We start from the raw sequence: 18,393 nt of genomic DNA on the forward strand, positions 1-18,393 counted from the left end.
CGATGCCTCTCCTTGGCACCTGCTCTGAAGCCACCCTTGGCAGACCCCTTGGGTCTTTCTCATCATACCTTCTGCCACTGCCCACTCAGCACAGCCAGCAGGATTCAGAACACAGCCTGGAAAGGGAATCAGGCAGGGGCCAGGCAAGTGACTAACGCAGTATGACATTTGGTCCTTGAGCCCAGTGGCTCCAACTAGTTTCCTTGTGTGGACTGGTTTTAAAGGTTTTTGAAAACACATCAAAGCACACAGGCTGACTGTCAGAAATCCCCTGGCCAAGCAATTTGCTCAGGAAGCTGTCTGAGAATGTGATCTAAATTGAATCTCTAATCTCTAGCAAGAGAAGAGGGCCAGTCCCAGGCAGTGGGGATTGTCCGAACTGACTGCCAGAAACTAGTACGATCCTAGAGAGCTGAACCTGATACTACCATCTGTCCACATGCCCTTCAACGCTGGGAACCAGAGCCAGCTCTTTGGTTAGAAGGGCAGACTTATTAAGGCAAAGGACAGAGAGACATGATATCACAAGGGCAAATGCCAATTCTGTGTGTCTGCACGACGCCCTCCACCAACAGAAGCTCCCTGAGACCAGCCGGTCACAGTGTCTTCTGTGTCCCTGGGGCCCAGTACACAGCCGAGCCCATGATGTGTATCCAGTGAGTAGGTGACTCTCAAGCCACCAGTACCATTGACCAACTTTCCCCCATGCTTGCTGTCATAAGATGTTCTTCCTTCGCGTCTTTTCTCACGTTGATCCTTAACCCGCATGTTCTTTTGTTTCATTACTATCTTAAATACCCGTCAAGGTGCAGCCACCAATCCATCTCCTTTCCAGCTGTACAAGCATCTCCTGTGCTTCGGGTGGCTTCTCACGCACGTCCTTGTTCAGGTTTGTGGGAAAGAGAGCAGTGTACCCACTTCACAGATAGGAAGCAGACTCAAAGACATTTGATGGCAAGTTCAAGGACACACCATGGATATGTGGCAGACCAAGGACTCAAACCCAGGCTGTCTGATTCCTTGCCCTGGGCTCCCTATTTTTCACTCACTGCTCAAGACTCTTCCCCTGAGATTTTGCAAAGGGTTTTATGGTTCTGTTCTCCCTGCCACATCTAAGGAATAAACAGGAAAATCTGTGTTTGATAGAATGATTACTGACACTAAAAGTTAATGTTCAACCCTGGAAAATGACTCTTCCTTCCCAGGAGCTTTCTGAAGCCAGGGCTGGGAGCTCCCCCCTGGGGCTGGGCATTTATAGCTTTGCGTGTTACAGTTCACGAAATGCTCTCAACTTCTTGAAAAGCTGGTTTGGGTTTTTTCCTCTTGGGAGGGGCTGACTCTACCCTTTATGAGAATTCCAAGTGCCCTGCCCACTGGGAAACACCTCTATCTCTGCTGCTCTATAAAGTTCCCAGGTGGCCCCAAGGGAGGACTTCTGCAGCACAGCAGCCTCCCCAGGTCGCGAGGTTCCTGGCTCGCCACCATGAGGCTTCTAATCCTCACCAGCCTGCTCTGCATCCTGCTTCTCTGCTTGTCCGTCTTCTCCGCAGAAGGTAGGACTCTTCCCTGTCCCCGCCCAGGGTGCCGGTCCCTGAGCAGGGATTCTCTGGTCTGGGATGGTGGGAATCAGGAAATGTTGGAGGGCAGGCAGTCCTGGGCCCTGAAAGACGTCACCCTTGAACCCATATGGCACCTCTATTCACAGCAGCAGCACCAGAGGGAGGCTCAGAAGCCTTAAACCCTGCAATCTGTCCACAGTGCCAGCTCCCCGCACACGCACGCACTAAGTAACAGGAAGAGGTTTTGTGTCTGTGTGGTGAGCACGCTGCTTCTACTGCGCCTAATTCCTACCTCACTGGAAGCTTTGGAGCCACTCTGATACATGTGAATAATGCAGTCAATCTGTGTTGAACGAGTGAATACACTGATTAGTAGACCATCTGGTCTGAACACCCCCAAATCTCATGCAAACACCTGTGGCAGATGGGGTGAGAATGTGGTGGGGAGGCATGTTCATTTAGAACTGGGGCACATGGCCCTTGCACCTTTACAGATATGAGTGTTTAGCGCTCCTATCTTTTTCAATTCAGATTGCTGAATATTTTGAACTTTTTCTCTTGCCTAACCCTCTAAAAACTGCTTACTGTGTGTGTGTTTTTTTTTTAACAGTTATGGTTATTTTAACATTTATCTGAATTTGGGGATATAGAAATAAATACTGGAGTGAAAAACACCCATAATTTCATTACTCAAGAATAGCCATGTTCAACATTTTGTTTATTTCTTTTCAGTATGCTTACAAGCATCTTTGTAATGGATATCTCTCTGTATGTTTGCTCTTGTATCCGTTTTGTTTATCACTGTATTATTATAGTCACCAAAAATATTTACAATTGAAATCTGGAAGCATTTACACCAGAATGTCAACAGCAGCCATCTCTGCCTGAGCAGTAGGATTATCGAAAGTATTCACTTTCTAAAGTTTCTGCAATGAACATTGCCACATAAACACAGCCCATAGCAACATGATTTATCAGACCTCTTCTGTTGGACATGTTAGAGATCGCCAATGCTGCCTTGATGACATTTCAGTGAAGAGGAATGTCTTTCCTAATTAAGCTTCCTATCCTAGGAGTGTCTCTACCAGATTCCCCAAAATGGGGTTATTTAACTAATAATTTTAGGTATAACTCGCCACTACATGAATGTACTGTGATGAATTTACATGTTTAGATATTTAAATGATTCACAACTTTGAGCTATTTTACGTATACAGTAAAAAGCATGGTCTACATAAAACATTTCCTATATTTCGGCTGATTTTCCTAGATTGCCCAGGGGAGAGAATTACTATGTCAAAGGGTATAGATGATTCTTAAAAAACATTTACTCTTTTAGTGTGGCTGCACCAGGTCTCAGTTGCCACCTGCACACTCTTAGCTGCAACATGAGGGATCTCGTTCTTTGACCAGGGATGGAACCTGGGTCCCCGACGTTGGGAGCACAGAATCGTAGTCCCTGGACCACCATGGAAGCCCCAAGGGTATAGATACTTCTGAGTGACGGTGCCGAACTGTTTCTTGGGCAGGAAGATGAGGAAGACATATTCTGAGGGCAGAGTGTCTCCCCACATTGACTTTGTTATTTATGGAAAAGAGACAGCCTCAAGGCCCACTCTCCCTGGATCCTCCTGTAGCCTGACCCATCCTGAGTTTCCCTGAATAAATATTCCCAAGCCCTTGGCCTTGGGGCCTGAAGTTCCCTCCTGTCACTCCTGCACAGACCCTGTCCCCAGTGTCCCCAAGTGTGCTAAGGGAGGGACTCTGTTCCTGTGTCCCCTCTCAGGGAGAAGTCACTCGAAGCATCATGCCAAGCCCGGAAAAGGCAAGCCCTGCTGTCTCCGAATTCCTGGCCCTGACCTGATGACCCAGAAAGGTAAGCACCGCACAACTGCCCAGGTATAAGGAAATGCTCTACGGAGGCTGTGGGACAGGCTGTGTATGTCCCCCCCGCCCACCCGCCCTCCATTCCTGGCATCAGGCCCTTTTGTGGAGAAGCCATGAGCAGACGTGATCTTGGCCTCATGGATCTTTCTAGTCTAGTGGGGGAAACTGACCTGCCCCCCCCCAAAAAAAGTCAACAGATTAATCACCTTGGATTGAATACATTCCCTCAAGAGAAAGAACAGGATGCAATTAGAAAATGGGATGGAGAAGGTCCTTACCCTGGGTGGGAGGCATCAGAGGCGCCAACCTTTGTGAGACGCAAAAGACCAAGGAACTGGCAGAAGGAGTGTGGAAGGGATGGCGCAGGAGGGGAAACAGCAGGCATGAATACAGAGCAGATGGGGAGCGCGAGGTGCTCAGAGAAGCTACGAGCCAAGGCAGGGCTGGCCTGGTGAGTGAGCTGGCCCATGAGGTGGGGTGGCAGAGGGGATGGGGTGCACAGATCCAAGGAGTCCCGAGCTGCAGGCAGGCAGCACGCATCCCAGGCGGCAGGCTAGGGGTGCAGAGCTGGACTCCCTGCCAGGGTGAGGCCGCGAAGAACAAGGCTGCCCTCTCCTACAAGGCCTGGGGGGCAGGGGGATTGAGGGGTGAGGAGACAGGCCAACAGAGGGCTACAGGCTCCCAGCTCACAGTACTGGGGCACCAGGACAGGGCAGGCTGATGCATGGGAGTTACCTAACCCAGGATGCAAGGTTGGGATGGCTGAACCTTGGCTGGCCTTTGGTAGAAGGTCCTAGGGCCTGGGGCAGTCAGAGTCCCCAGGGGAAAAGCCAGCCAGGCCTGACACAAACCCAGGGTTCCTGTCCCCCATCCCCCACTTAGTCTCTGCAGCCTAAGGAAGGCCCCATCTCAGGTGTCTAAGAAGGCCCAGCTCTGCTGACTCCTCTGGGGCCATGGCTCAGGGAGCCCGTGACCAGAGCTGGAGCCTCCACACCCCGCCTGATTATCAAGAGTTCTGTGTGCCAAAGGGAGGCCTGGGTGTGAAGCAGAGGGAGGGAGGCAGGCTGCATGGCTCAGCCTCGGGCCACTTCTCTGGAGAAGCTGACAGCCCCCCTTTCCAGAGTGGCATCACATCCCACTGGGGCTGGGTAAAAATAACCGGTTCTCACACCCTGAACCCGAGTGTAAGGCCCCCACCCGGGCTGGCTGGCTGTCTGGCTGCAGCCTGGCTCTCCCTGGAGGCTCCAGCCTGGCAGAGGAGGGCTGTTTCCCTGAGTCTCTCCGCACCGGGAGGCCAGGCTGGGCTCAGACCCTGCAACGCCCTCCCCAGAATGGACTTGCTCAGGAGCACTTGTCAATGAAAATAATGAATAAACAATCAAAAGTAAGACTAGAAAAGAGTTTTATTTGAGCCAAACTGAAGACTAGCCAGAAGCCTGCTTCCCAGTTGACTCTTGAGAAACTGCCCAAGAGAAGCAGAGTTTTCACCAGTTTCATATCTTGTCAGAATAAGACAATTAAACAAGTCAGGGTCACATTTCTTCAAGGTTTTTTTTAGGAAAAAAATAAAAAAACAGACCAACCTGTACACAGCAAATCAGTATGGCCTTGGTACCTGGAAAGTGACTCTTATCATCAGAGAAGTAGCATTGGTGTCCTAGGAAGGGGAGCATTTAATCTACACTTTAAACATGGACATTCTTTACTTCTGGTCAATGTGCCCTTTTTTAAAAATATTCAAAGCAGATGTACAATGTATGTTTGATAGGCACACAAAGGCTGTTTTATTGAGCGTAAAATTCAAGTTAGCTCATGTATGAGCCAGAAGGACTTCCCACAACACTGAAAGCCCAGAATCCTAACCACTAAGCCACCAGGGAATTCCCTGTGAAAATGTTTTTTATTACAATAAAGAAAAGAGAAGTTGAAGATGTATGTGCATGCACGCACACACGACTCATAGGAAACAGCAGCATTAACTCCTTGTGCACAGCACAAGGGTAGCTCTCTTTTTTTGAGTCACACAATACTTCAGAATAATCTAAGTGTGTGGCTCCCATGCTGAGTCTGGATTTCTATCAGTGTACATAGCTTTTAAATTCCACTGCAGGGATCTGCAAGCAACTTAGAACAAGAAGGGCAAAGCAAGCATTTTTACTAGGTCCCTACCATGCAGTCTCATTTAAATCCTTGGTACCATCCCAGGGCAGCATGGTCCATTTTACAGATTTGAAACTGAAGCTCAGAAAGGTTATGAGGCAGAGCCAGAAACTTGTGTCTGTCCATGTATTTCCATTGCAACAACTGCCTCCTGCATAGAAAGGAGTTTCCTCATCACATTATGAAGACATGCAGGTGCCTGAGGGAGAACGCAGACTTCCTGCAAGGGAAGCTCTGTCTGCGTTGGAATCTCAGCTCCACCACTGGCTAGATATGCGTCCTTGAGCAGCTTCAGCTCTGCTAAGCCTCAGTCTTCTCCCCTGTGAATGGGTATAACAATAGACTCTATGATCACAATCTATTACCCCATAGTCAGTGAGGTTGTGACTATAAAGCCAGGCATTGGCATGGCACCAGCTACCTGGTAAACTTGCTCTCTGTGGCTACAGAGGAAGTCTGAGCATGCCCAGGTGTACTGGTTCCACCCTTACAGCGTCTTCTGGGGCTGACCCTGCGGCTCACTCAGCACTGTGGAGTAAACAGCAGGGGCGCCGGGTGTGCCGGGCTCTGGGAATTTGGCCTCTTGTACCCTGGTTCACTGACACAGGAGAGCCTGTGCCCTGTCTGCTGAAAGAGAAAGTGGCCTAGGCTGCCTGGAGGATGTCCCTGAGCTGCCATCACCAGCTGTGACACACACAGGCCCGTATCGCCCACTGTCCAGTCTAAGATGTCTTTCAGGAGCATGGCTTTGCCTAAGTGCTGTGCTAGGCCCATGGCAGTGACATGAAGTGGCAAGCATGGGACTCTGGGTTAATTCTAGAAAGCCATCATCAAAAATCAACGTGTTGAGTGGCCAGTTTGCTGAACTTACCACAATTGGTAAATTGTTTCAGATCAGATCAGATGAGATCAGTCGCTCAGTCATGTCCGACTCTTTGCGACCCCATGAATCTCAGCACACCAGGCCTCCCTGTCCATCACCAACTCCCGGAGTTCACTCAGACTCACGTCCATCGAGTCAGTGATGCCATCCAGCCATCTCATCCTCTGTCGTCCCCTTCTCCTCCTGCCCCCAATCCCTCCCAGCATCAGAGTCTTTTCTAATGAGTCAACTTTTCCCAGGAGGTGGCCAAAGTACTAGAGTTTCAGCTTTAGCATCATTCCTTCCAAAGAAATCCCAGGGCTGATCTCCTTCAGAATGGACTGGTTGGATCTCCTTGCAGTCCAAGGGACTCTCAAGAGTCTTCTCCAACACCACAGTTAAAAAAGCATCAATTCTTTGGCACTCAGCTTTCTTCACAGTCCAACTCTCACATCCATACATGACCACAGGAAAAACCATAGCCTTGACTAGACGGACCTTTGTTGGCAAAGTAATGTCTCTGTTTTTGAATATACTATCTAGGTTGGTCATAACTTTCCTTCCAAGGAGTAAGCGTCTTTTAATTTCATGGCTGCAGTCACCATCTGCAGTGATTTTGGAGCCCAGAAAAATAAAGTCTGACACTGTTTTCACTGTTTCCCCATCTATTTTCCATGAAGTGATGGGACCAGATGCCATGATCTTCATTTTCTGAATTTTGAGCTTTAAGCCAACTTTTTCACTCTCCACTTTCACTCTCATCAAGAGGCTTTTTAGTTCCTCTTCACTTTCTGCCATAAGGCTGGTGTCATCTGCATATCTGAGGTGATTGATATTTCTCCCAGCAATCTTGATTCCAGCTTGTGTTTCTTCCAGTCCAGCATTTCTCATGATGTACTCTGCATATAAGTTAAATAAACAGGGTGACAATATACAACCTTGACGTACTCCTTTTCCTATTTGGAACCAGTCTGTTGTTCCATATCCAGTTCTAACTGTTGCTTCCTGACCTGCATACAAATTTCTCAAGAGGCAAATCAGGTGGTCTGGTATTCCCATCTCTTTCAGAATTTTCCACAATTTACTGTGATCCACACAGTCAAAGGCTTTGGCATAGTCAATAAAGCAGAAATAGATGCTTTTCTGGAACTCTCTTGCTTTTTCCATGATTCAGCGGATGTTGGCAATTTGATCTCTGGTTCCTCTGCCTTTTCTAAAACCAGCTTGAACATCAGAAAGTTCACGGTTCACATACTGCTGAAGCCTGGCTTAGAGAATTTTGAGCATTACTTTACTAGTGTGTGAGATGAGTGCAATTGTGCAGTAGTTTGAGCATTCTTTGGCATTGCCTTTCTTTGGGATTGGAATGAAAACTGACCTTTTCCAGTCAAAAAAAAAAAATGGGCTTTCTCTAAAGCATTTGAGAAGTTGGTAACCATCTATATGGCAGCATTGTTTTAAAGGAACGTTCCATTTGTTGGTTCTCTTGGGACTTGAGGGGTCTCAGGTTTAGGTGTGGTCAGACAGACAGCTGTCCAGGCCTCACCAGCCAGGAAACTCCATGACACTGAGCTTCTGTCAGGCTGCCCTCCTTCCATGGGTCCTGAGGCTGTCAGCGAGGGGACTCCTGGGGAGGGCTGGAGAGGCCTTGTGGGAGGGTCCTTGGGGTCTGAGAGAGTGCCTGTACATCCTGCAGGCTTCCTAGGGCCTGAGAGCTCCATGCCACCTTCCCCGCTTTGAAGCCTCACACAGTGACTTGAATTATAGTGGGAGGCAGGGGCTGAAAGGGACACAGAGATATTCCTCCCCACCATGGGGTTTCCCCTGTCTTCAGAAAGGAGCCTAGACTACAGAGACAAAGGTTATCCACTGAAGACCTTGAGTGTGATAACATGAGGGTTTTGGCAACTTTGGAAGGTAGCAAGGTGGACACCAGGGCTCAGTGCAACAGATGGAGGAGGTGGAGAGGGTACGCATCCTGCCCAGTGGACTCATCAGAGGGGCTCAGATTAGCGGTCTTGTTCCTTGTAATTACACCTGTCAGCCACGGCTGCATAATAAAACACCTCCAGCTTCAGTGGCCCAAAACAATATGTAGATATCATCTGCTATGAGTCTATAGGTCAGCTGAACCATTCTTCCAGTCTTGGATGGGCTCATTCATTTTTCCAAGGGTTTGGATAGGTACTTCTGCTGAGCCTCTCTGGGCTCTCTCACATGTTTGGGGGGTCAGTGGGATGAAGCTAGGATGGTCTCAGTTGAGTGACTGAACTCTCTTCCACAAGGCATGGAAGAGTCATCCTCTGACAGGCTAACTCAGGCTTGTTCACCTGGGGACTGCAGGGCTCCACCTACAGAAGGGAAGTACCTAAGGCCTCTTTAGGCCTCAGAACTGATCCATCTTCATTTCCACTTCATTCTCTGGGCCAAAGCAAGTCACCAGACCAGATTCAAGGAGCAGAGAAATAGACCCCTTGTCGTGATGGGAAAAGATGCAAAGTCACATTGCAAAGGAAGGTCAGAGAACTCTATCCTTACTTGCACTCAGTTAACGACAGAGGATGAGATGGCTGGATGGCATCACTGACTCGATGGATGTGAGTTTGAGTGAACTCAGGGAGTTGGTGATGGACAGGGAGGCCTGGCGTGCTGCAATTCATGGGGTCACAGCGTTGGACACGACTGAGCGAGTGAACTGAACTGAACTGAACCACATTATTTATTGTAGGAACCAGAGAAGAGAGTCTTGGGGCTTGAGGGTGGGGATAGGGGGTAGAGCGGAAGCAGTGGTCAGGAAATCATGGTTCTCCATCAGAAATGCTAGTAGAAAACTCTCACAATACAATATTAATAGAAAGGAGTAGTTAACACTGTATATTACTATGATTATCACTATGGGAAGGCAAAAGCACTTTCAAATAGGAAGAAAAAGAAAATTACACCAATATTAGCACTTATTTATGATTAAGACATGAAGCTATGGAAGAATTATGATAATTAAATTTATTTTTTGTATAGCTGGTAATTATATAGCAACTACGGCATGGCACTTACATCTGCTAACTCATTCAACCCTCACAATAATCCAAAGAGTTAGATACTATTGCTATTCTTATTACAGACAAGGCACCAACGCACAGAGAAGTTTAGTCAGCTGTTGAAGGTCACCCAGCTAGTAAGTAAGGGGTAGAGCGGGGCTTTGAATCCAAGTAATCTGCTCCAGAGTCTATGTTCTTAACTAGTATACCACCTTGCATATAGTAATAATCCAGAAACTAAAACAGAAAAAAGAATATTATCATAATTTAATAACCATCTCATTCATATTTCCTTTTTTCATGCAAACATGTTTACCTAGCTTTATTTTTATTATACCTTGTTTTTTTTTCAATTTTTAAAATTAACATTGTATTGTATGTGTTTTTCTTCAAGGTGCTGTATAGTCTTCATAGCCACAGGGCTTTATCCCAGTTAAACATTTTTTTCATCACAACATATCATTTAGTAATTAACCATTTCTCTACCACAGGATATTCAGACTGTTTCCAGAATTTTTTTCTGCTGCTAAAAACAAAACTATGAAGACTAGCTTAATGCGTGCAGGTTTTGCTTTCCTTATGGATTATCCCTCCCACAAATGGGACTGGTTCATCAAAAGATGCAAACCAAGCCTTGAGACACACATTACCTGAGAAAGAGGAGACAGCTGAGGGTTCAAGGGTGAACCCTCTCACCACCCCCATCAGAAACAGACCTTCCAGACCCCTCAATTTTAGTGGACTCTGCTCTTGACAGAGACGGCTGAACAGATAAACTACCTTGCCTCCATCTTCTGCTAATAAATAAGATTTCTCCCCGATGGGATAGAAATAGCCCGGGCTGGTCATGTTTGCCATGAAAGACCCCCTCTGGGCACCCCTCTGGGCATCCCAGAAAGAGGGTAAGATCTGACACTTGCTTTGATTTTTTTTTAAACATATCTTCCTATCTAAAAAGTAATCTTAATTGTGTTTCTCCCTTTCCCCCACCTTGACTCTGTCTGCCTCTCTGCCTCTTGTCTGATCTTGTCTGTTCTTGTCTGCCCGCTGCTTCTTCCTAGGACACCGTACGAGAAACTGCAGACCATGCAAACTCAAGTCAAAGCACCGCTTTTGGGTGGTTCCTGGGGCACTCCCACAGGTGTAGTGCGCCCCCAAACAGGCTCCATACCCCTGAGACCCTCACGATTAATTCTTAAGGCACCCAGAAGCCTTAGGTTCCCCCAGGGTGCTCCCCTCAAAGTCGGGACTGATGACAAAGCCTCTGCCCATGAACCTGAGCTTCCTTTCTTAAAGACACAGCATTTCTTGCCTACTGTGTTGGACTGTGCTCATGATTTTTTTAGAAAAGCCTGAACTAGAATCTTCTGAAAACCACACCATGGATTCGAAAGTCCAAGCTCTGGAATGCCTGTTTCTTGCTGTATGGTTTTGGGCAAGTAACTTAGTCCCTCTGGGCTCAGGCTGGCTTCAGAGATACAAACTCCAGTGAGAGAAGACATCCAAGGAAGGCGCCAACGGGCTTCACTTACCCCTTTCAAGCCTCATGGCAGTGAGCTAAGGTGTTAGAGGGCTTCATCTCAGGGAGCAAAGGCCCTGGCATAGTTCCAGAACTCCAGATCCTGGTATCAATCATCCACCAACCTTCAGAGTCATTGTGAGCCAGGTCCAGCCCACCCAGCCTCAGTCTCCATCTGGCCACTTGCACACGGATAATCAAGACTCCATCGTGACCTGAAGAGCTGCAAATCCAGAGACTTCTGAGCCTGCTAGAGTGAAGGGTAACAGGGACCCAAGAATGGCCAACCAGCAATGCAGAGGCTCAGCTGACCCAAGACACACCTAAGCTCCTAGCTGTCCCACATCCCATGGCCCCTGCAGGAACCCTTGCCTGATTTTCTGATGTGAGTCTGCTGTAAAGAGCACGCAATGAAACAAACTGTAAATAAATAAACAAAATACACGGCACGTGGTTTGTTTGAGAAAACTGGGGGTAGGACCTTCGGTAGGACCTTGGGCTTCCCTGGTAGCTCAGACGCTGAAGAATCTGCCTGCAATGTGGGAGGCCTGGGTTCGACCCTTGGTTTGGGAAGATCCCCTGGAGGAGGGCATTGCAACTCACTCCAGTCTTCTTGCCTGAAGAATTCCATTGACAGAGGAACCTGGCGGGCTACAGTCTGTGGGGTCACAAAGAGTCAGATACGACTAAGCACAGCACCGCACAGGAGGCAGGACCTGAGTGAGACACAGCTGTCTGCTGCAGGAAACCCACTCGCTGAGGCCTCTCCTGCAGGCAACACCCTCATCACAGCACAACCTAACCATGAAAGGGGGCAGGGCTGGGGAGTGAGGAACTGACGGGAGCAAGGGTCTCTGGTGTGCCGGTTTGACACACCAGCACTCCCCAGGATTTTCATGTGATCTGGTCAAGTCAGTTCCCATTTCTGTAAAATGGAGAGTCCAAGGCCTATTCAGAGAAGCTAATGTGAGGCCCCAACAAGTAGACAGATGTAAAGTGCCCACAAGGGGCCCGGCACAAACAGAGGAGCTTGGTTCCAGAAAGCCCCTCCCTGCCTTCCCTGCCCCCATCCTGGAGGGAATGTTTATGTCCAAGTGAACATGCAACTGTGGAGAGGAGGCTCAGAAGGAACAGATGGCCCACGTCTAAGAGGCTTATCCCTCAATAAATTTCCTTCTAATCTGCTTCTCCCGGCAAGGTGAGAAGCCCCTCCCTACATCATCCCACGGCTGTCTGAAAATGCCAGACCCACCAGGTGTGAGGCTGATGAGCAGAAGTTCCCTGGCACCCGGCAATGGGGACAGTGGTCCCAGGGCAAGCCCAGGGTCCTCACCTCATCCTAGGCCAGACCTTTCTGTTCCTGCCAGAAACTTAATTTGCGAGCTCATCCACTCACCCACTCAGTCACCCATTCCTGGGGTAGGTAACTGTCAGAATGTGCTAGTTCCAGGGCTCAGAGACGAGCAGATTCAGTCCTTGAGGGCTGAGAAGCCTTCACTGCTCTGCACAGTGAGGTAAGAACAGAGGACTGGGCTCAGGAGTGGACCTGAAAAGAGGAAGCGCTGATGCCTGTGCTGATTCTGGGAGAGTTCTAGCTGGAGAAGAGACGGATGTGTGTGTGTGTGTGTGTGTGTGTGTGCGCGCGCACGCACGTGCGTGCTGGGGTAAAGCAGGGGTAAGACTTGAGTGTTTGAGAGGAATCCAGCAACTGGACAGCAAAATGGGGAACACTGGGGAGGTTTCAGTCTGGGACCATAAGAGCACCCAAAGTTATCAGGTATTTTGAGCTTATCCTGAGGACAATGGAGCGGGAGAAAACGCAGGTAGGAAGAACCATTAGGAGGAGATGGAATGAGGTAGAACTAAGGCAGGGCAGCGAGGAAGATACAGAGGCAAGGGATTTGAGGTATTGAGTGGACAGGGAGAGTCTTAGGAATAACGCTATTCAAGGCTCTCAGGGGGCTTCCCTGGTGGTCCAGTGGTTAGGATTCCATGCTTCTAATGCAGAGGGTGTGTGTTCGATCCTTGCTTAGGGAACTAAGAGCCCACATGCCACAGGCATGGCCAAAAAAGTGGGTGGGGGGAGGGGGGAAGGCTCTTGGGGACCTAAGAGGATACAAAGAAAACCAGACATGTGGAAGTGGCTGTGCATTACAGAACTGGAATTCTTCTGTCTCCTTAATGATCCCCTTGAAGAATCCTAACATACTGGCAGGTGACAGTAGTGTCACTAGAGAAAGTGTGCCGTCTCCATGGCAACTGAAGGGGCCCACGTGCCCTGACTGGGTAGGGCCCCACTGCAATTGGCAAGGCACAGGTTTCTCAGACAGACTTGGGCTCAAAGGATGACTCTGTCACGTGTCCTCTGTCATGCGACATCAGGAAGTTCAGACGACCTCTCAGAGTCTCTGGTTTCCCATCTGGAAATGAGGCTAAGACTGCCTATCAGAGGCCCATGAGGGAGAGGAAATCAGGAAGTAAAGAATGTCTGGCTCTGAAATAGTAGCCTCATTTGCTTCCACTAAACTGAACACATCCAGGACTCTCCACCTCTCCACCTCCACTCAAGACTAGGTCTTCCAGGACCAATTCCATCCCCAGCTATGGCAGAACTTCCTGTTGGAAACCACACATGCTTTACAGCCCTGCGTGCCCACTCACTCTGCTGATTCACCTGAGCTTATCTCTGGGCAGACTGTCCAGGCTGAACCAGGTTCTGGAGTCCCGGCTGGTTAATGTTCACGCTGGACCCCACATGTGACTCCCCTGACTGTGCAGCCGCTTGCCCAGTCATGGAAGCCTCATAAAACTTCTAGAATCTGGGTGTGTCTAGGTATATAGTCTGGCCTCCCAAGTGGTGGCTGGACCTTGCCTGTTTACAAGCAGTCCAGTAACGTGTGGCCAGCTCCAGAAGCAGGCTTGTTATCAGTAGCTCCATCTCTGCGTGAGGTCATTGGTTTATCTGCTGTTTAATCTGTCTAATTGCCCTGCCTCTCAGGATTTGCAAAGTATGAGCCAGAGAGTGGAAGTTGTCAAGCTGTCAGAACTGAAAAGTTCCTTACACACATAAAAATGCAACTCTTTCACTTGTTCAACTCAGGGCTTAAATATGCTCCGGATATGGGCGCTTATACATGTGCAGTAGTCCCCTACAGCCTTTCCCTCAACTACTTCACACTTTTCCATGTCTTGCCTGGCTCAGCAGGCATTTCATTGTATCCCCTTTGGCTACTCCACTCTACCAGTTTATGGATGGATGGAGGGGGTGGAGCATTTCAAAGGCCTGCAGAATGTCAGCTGTTGACTAGAACCAGGAACCAGGACTCAAAATACTCTCAAGTGTCTGTTCATTGATTCATGTACTCAGTCATCATTCACCCAGTCAACAACTGCTCATTGAGGACCTCCTGAGGGACAGGTCCTGTGTGGATACTAAAGCAACCTATGCATGAAACACGGTCGCTCCCCTAAATGATTCATGGCACCCTGGGGGAGACACCAAAGCAGACAGATTACACACTGGATTCTTTCAAGGGCCCTGTCAAGGTCCTAAGGAGGGACCAGTTCTGTCGGGGGGCAGAAGCATGCCAGGGGGGGAGAAAAGCTTTCTGGAGGAGAGGACATTCTTGGGAGTGTCCTTACCCAGGCTCAGCCATGTGGCAGGCTGCGAGAACAATGGAGACTGCTATAAGGTGAAAATAGGTGACGTCAGGGCTGGAGCCTTTGCCCACCTGTGTGGATGCCACAGTGACCAAGAGCCAGCATTACCGCACAGGATCCCAGCCAGTGGGTACTAGCTCCAGCTAGATGGGGACCGGGGAAATAGAGGGCAGCCCCAGATTCCTGCCCCCTAGAGAAGGAAATGGCAACCCACTCCAGTACTCTTGCCTAGAGAAACCCATAGACGGAGGAGCCTGGTGCAGGCTACAGTCCATCCGGCCGCAAAGAGTTGGACATGACTGAGCGACTTCACTTTCACTTTCACTTTCTTTCCAGATTCCTGCAGAGTCTCTCAGTTAGGGGAACAAGTCAGGCTTTAGACAGATAAGAAGAGGAATGCCATCTCCATGTGAGAGGAAACAGAGGCCGCCACCCTACACCTGGCCTGGACACAGCAAGGGGACAGAGGGTGGCCACACTTCACAGCAAACAATGTCCAGAACTCCCCAGCCCTGCAGAACCCCTGCTGTGGAAAGCAACTCCCCAGTTTCAGCCAGCTGAGGACACCTGGTCCAGGGACTGTCCTCAGGGCTTCACCTGAGCTGAGACGGGCGGAGCCTCACAGTCACGTTCAAACAGGGTTCATCCCCTGATTCCATGTCTTCGTCCTCAGGACCAAATCCTACCTTGGACCACAGCTTCCAGGCCAGGTGTAGGGTGGCTGCCTCCGTTTCCTCTCACATGGAGATGGCATTCCTCTTCTTATCTGTCTGAAGCCTGACTTGTTCCCCTAACTGAGAGACTCTGCAGGAATCTGGAAAGAAAGTGAAAGTGAAAGTGAAGTCGCTCAGTCATGTCCAACTCAGTCAGTTTTGTGGGAACTCAGCAACTGGACAGAAGAGCCCAGGATGCCAAGTACCAAGGGCAGATGTCTGTCTCTAGATGGTCTCATCCCAGACAGCTGGGATAGTAGCAGGGTGCTGGAGGCCTACCCTTCCCCCTTCCAGAGCAGGGTCATTAGGAAGATGAGCCTGGAAGCAGGCATCTGCTTCTCCCCACAGCCTCAACACCAGAAGCTGGGAGAACCTTTTACCCAACATCTCCTGGTGCACGTGTGCACATATGACCTGGGCATGCACGTTTACATGAGGAAACATGGGCGATGCACTGGTGTATTGGTGTGCACATATGTGTGCACAAATGGGACTAGAACTCACATGTGTTTGGGGGCAGCTGTGTGAATGTGTATGAGTACGGGGGAAGGCACTCAGATCAGATATGAGCAAAGAGGTCATAAGAGCCTAACCTGGCATATTGGCAGATGGGGCTAGAACACACATGTGTGCCCAGGCTGGCAGCTGGCACTCAAATTCCCACTAACAGCTGGACCAGCTGTTGTACATCTACCTGAGGAAGAGCCCTTGGAACCTGCCCTAGAGATGACTGATGAGATATTTCACAGCAGGTGCCGTGGTGGGGAGGCCCAGAGGAGAGGAGCATGTCACCCTGCATGGGGTGATGGGCGTGTAGAGGACAAGGCAATGCGTGTGCCGAGACTGCCCAGGGCATTTGGGTGAGGGCCACACCACCTGTCTCAGGACAGGTGGGACCTTCCTTCCCAGCTATGAGCAACTGAGCTCTCCAGGCCGTTTCCAGACTCTCGGTACCACAATGTCAAGATCAGGGTCCAGGGTGAGAATCTCCATCAAGACCTGCTGTTTTCCTTGGTTCTCGGGCACTTTGTTTGAGGACTGGTGCCAGCCCAGAGTGACCAACTCCTTCCAGTTAACCTTAAATCTTACTGGTTCTAGCACTGAAAATCCCATATCCCTGGAAATCCCTTCAGTCCCAGGCAAACCAGGCTGCTAGTCACTCTAGCAGATCTAAACAGGTACAACTGAAGAGGGACAGTCTTTTTAAGAAAAAGAATATAAACTATAAATACAAAGCTGGGCTATGGAAGGACCAAGCGTGAGCAAGGGGCTCAAGAACTGAAGCGTCAGGAGCTTCATGGTGATTGTACTCTGCCATGGAAAGAGTTTCAACTATTTTTGCAGCCAGGCTAAACTGGGCATGAACCCACACTCTTTCTCCCACTGGCTGTGTGATCCTGGGCAAGTGACTTACCCTCCCTGTGCTTTAACTTATTCCATTTGAAAGCAGGGCCACTCACACCACACACGCACACAGCGTGTGGAGTATTCCTTTATCCCTCTCTAGTACAAGTCTGTTGACTGGCACTGTCTCGGCATTTTGTAACACAAAGTTGCAGAAATGTCTGTGCAATTTAAAGTGCATCTTTTCAGCAGACTCACAGATATACAGAATAAACTAGTAGTTACCAGTGGGGAAAGAGGAGGGGGTAGGCAATGTAGCGGCAGGAAATTAAGAGGTGCAAACTATTAGATACAAAATATTGTACAACACAAGGAATATAGCCAATATCTTATAATAATTATAAATAACTTTAACAATTGTGATTCACTATATTGTACACCTATCAGTTCAGTTCAGTCACTCAGTCGTGTCTGACTCTTTGCAACCCCATGAACTGCAGCACACCAGGCTTCCCTGTCCATTGCCAGCTCCCGGAGTTTATTAAACTCATGTCCATTGAGTCGGTGATGCCATCCAACCATCTCTTCCTCTGTCGTCCCCTTCTCCTCCCGCCTTCAATCTTTCCCAGCATCAGGGTCTTTTCCAATGAGTCAGTTCTTCGCATCAGGTGGCCAATGTATTGGAGTTTCAGCTTCAGCATCAGTCCTTCCAATGAATATTCAGGACTGATTTTCTTTAGGATGGACTGGTTGGATCTCCTTGCAGTCCAGGGAATTCTCAAGAGTTTTCTCCACACAGTTCAAAAGCATCAATTCTTTGGTGCTCAGCTTTCTTTATAGTCCAACTCTTACATCCATACATGACTACTGGAAAAACCATAGCTTTGACTAGATGTACCTTTGTTGGCAAAGTAATGTCTCTGCTTTTTAATATGCCATCTAGGTTGGTCATAACTTTTATTCCAAGGAGGAAGCATCTTTTAATTTCATGGCTGCAGTCACCATCTGCAGTGACTTTGGAGCCCCCAAAAATAAAGTCTCTCACTGTTTCTACTGTTTCCCCATCTATTTGCCATGAAGTGATGGGGCCAGATGCCATGATCTCAGTTTTCTGAATGTTGAGCTTTAAGCTAATTTTTTCACTCTCCTCTTTCACTTTCATCAAGAGGCTCTTTAGTTCTTCTTCACCTTCTGCCATAAGAGTGGTGTCATCTCATATCTGAGGTTATTAATATTTCTCCCAGCAATCTTGATTCCAGCTTGTGCTTCATCCAGCCCAGCGTTTCTCATGATGTACTCTGCTGCTGCTGCTAAGTCGCTTCAGTCATGTCTGACTCTGTGCGACCCCATAGATGGCAGCCCACCAGACTCCCCTGTCCCTGGGATTCTCCAGGCAAGAACACTGGAGTGGGTTGCCATTTCCTTTTCCAATGCAGGAAAGTGAAAAGTGAAAGTGAAGTCGCTCAGTCATGTCCGACTCTTAGCAATCCCATGGACTGCACCCTACCAGGCTCCTCTGTCCATGGGATTTTCAGGCAAGAGTATTGGAGTGGATTGTCACTGCCTTCTCTGATGTACTCTGCATATAAGTTAAATAAGCAGAGTGACAATATACAGCCTTGATGTACTCCTTTCCTTATTTGTAATCAGT

The 18,393-nt window shown here is 48.7% G+C and overlaps 1 protein-coding gene across 1 annotated transcript; it reads left to right on the forward strand.

Moving 5' to 3' along the window:
• Nucleotides 1-1,255: 1,255 nt before the first annotated feature.
• Nucleotides 1,256-11,474, forward strand: GPR15LG (G protein-coupled receptor 15 ligand). Its single transcript, XM_019953960.2, has 3 exons — nt 1,256-1,553; nt 3,346-3,435; nt 10,568-11,474. The coding sequence occupies exons 1-3, from the start codon at nt 1,349-1,351 to the stop codon at nt 10,651-10,653; spliced, it is 381 nt and encodes a 126-aa protein (XP_019809519.2). The 5' UTR covers nt 1,256-1,348; the 3' UTR covers nt 10,654-11,474.
• Nucleotides 11,475-18,393: the final 6,919 nt, after the last annotated feature.

This window comes from Bos indicus, chromosome 28, assembly GCF_029378745.1.
Source record: "Bos indicus isolate NIAB-ARS_2022 breed Sahiwal x Tharparkar chromosome 28, NIAB-ARS_B.indTharparkar_mat_pri_1.0, whole genome shotgun sequence".
In the NCBI taxonomy this organism is placed as follows: domain Eukaryota; kingdom Metazoa; phylum Chordata; class Mammalia; order Artiodactyla; family Bovidae; genus Bos; species Bos indicus.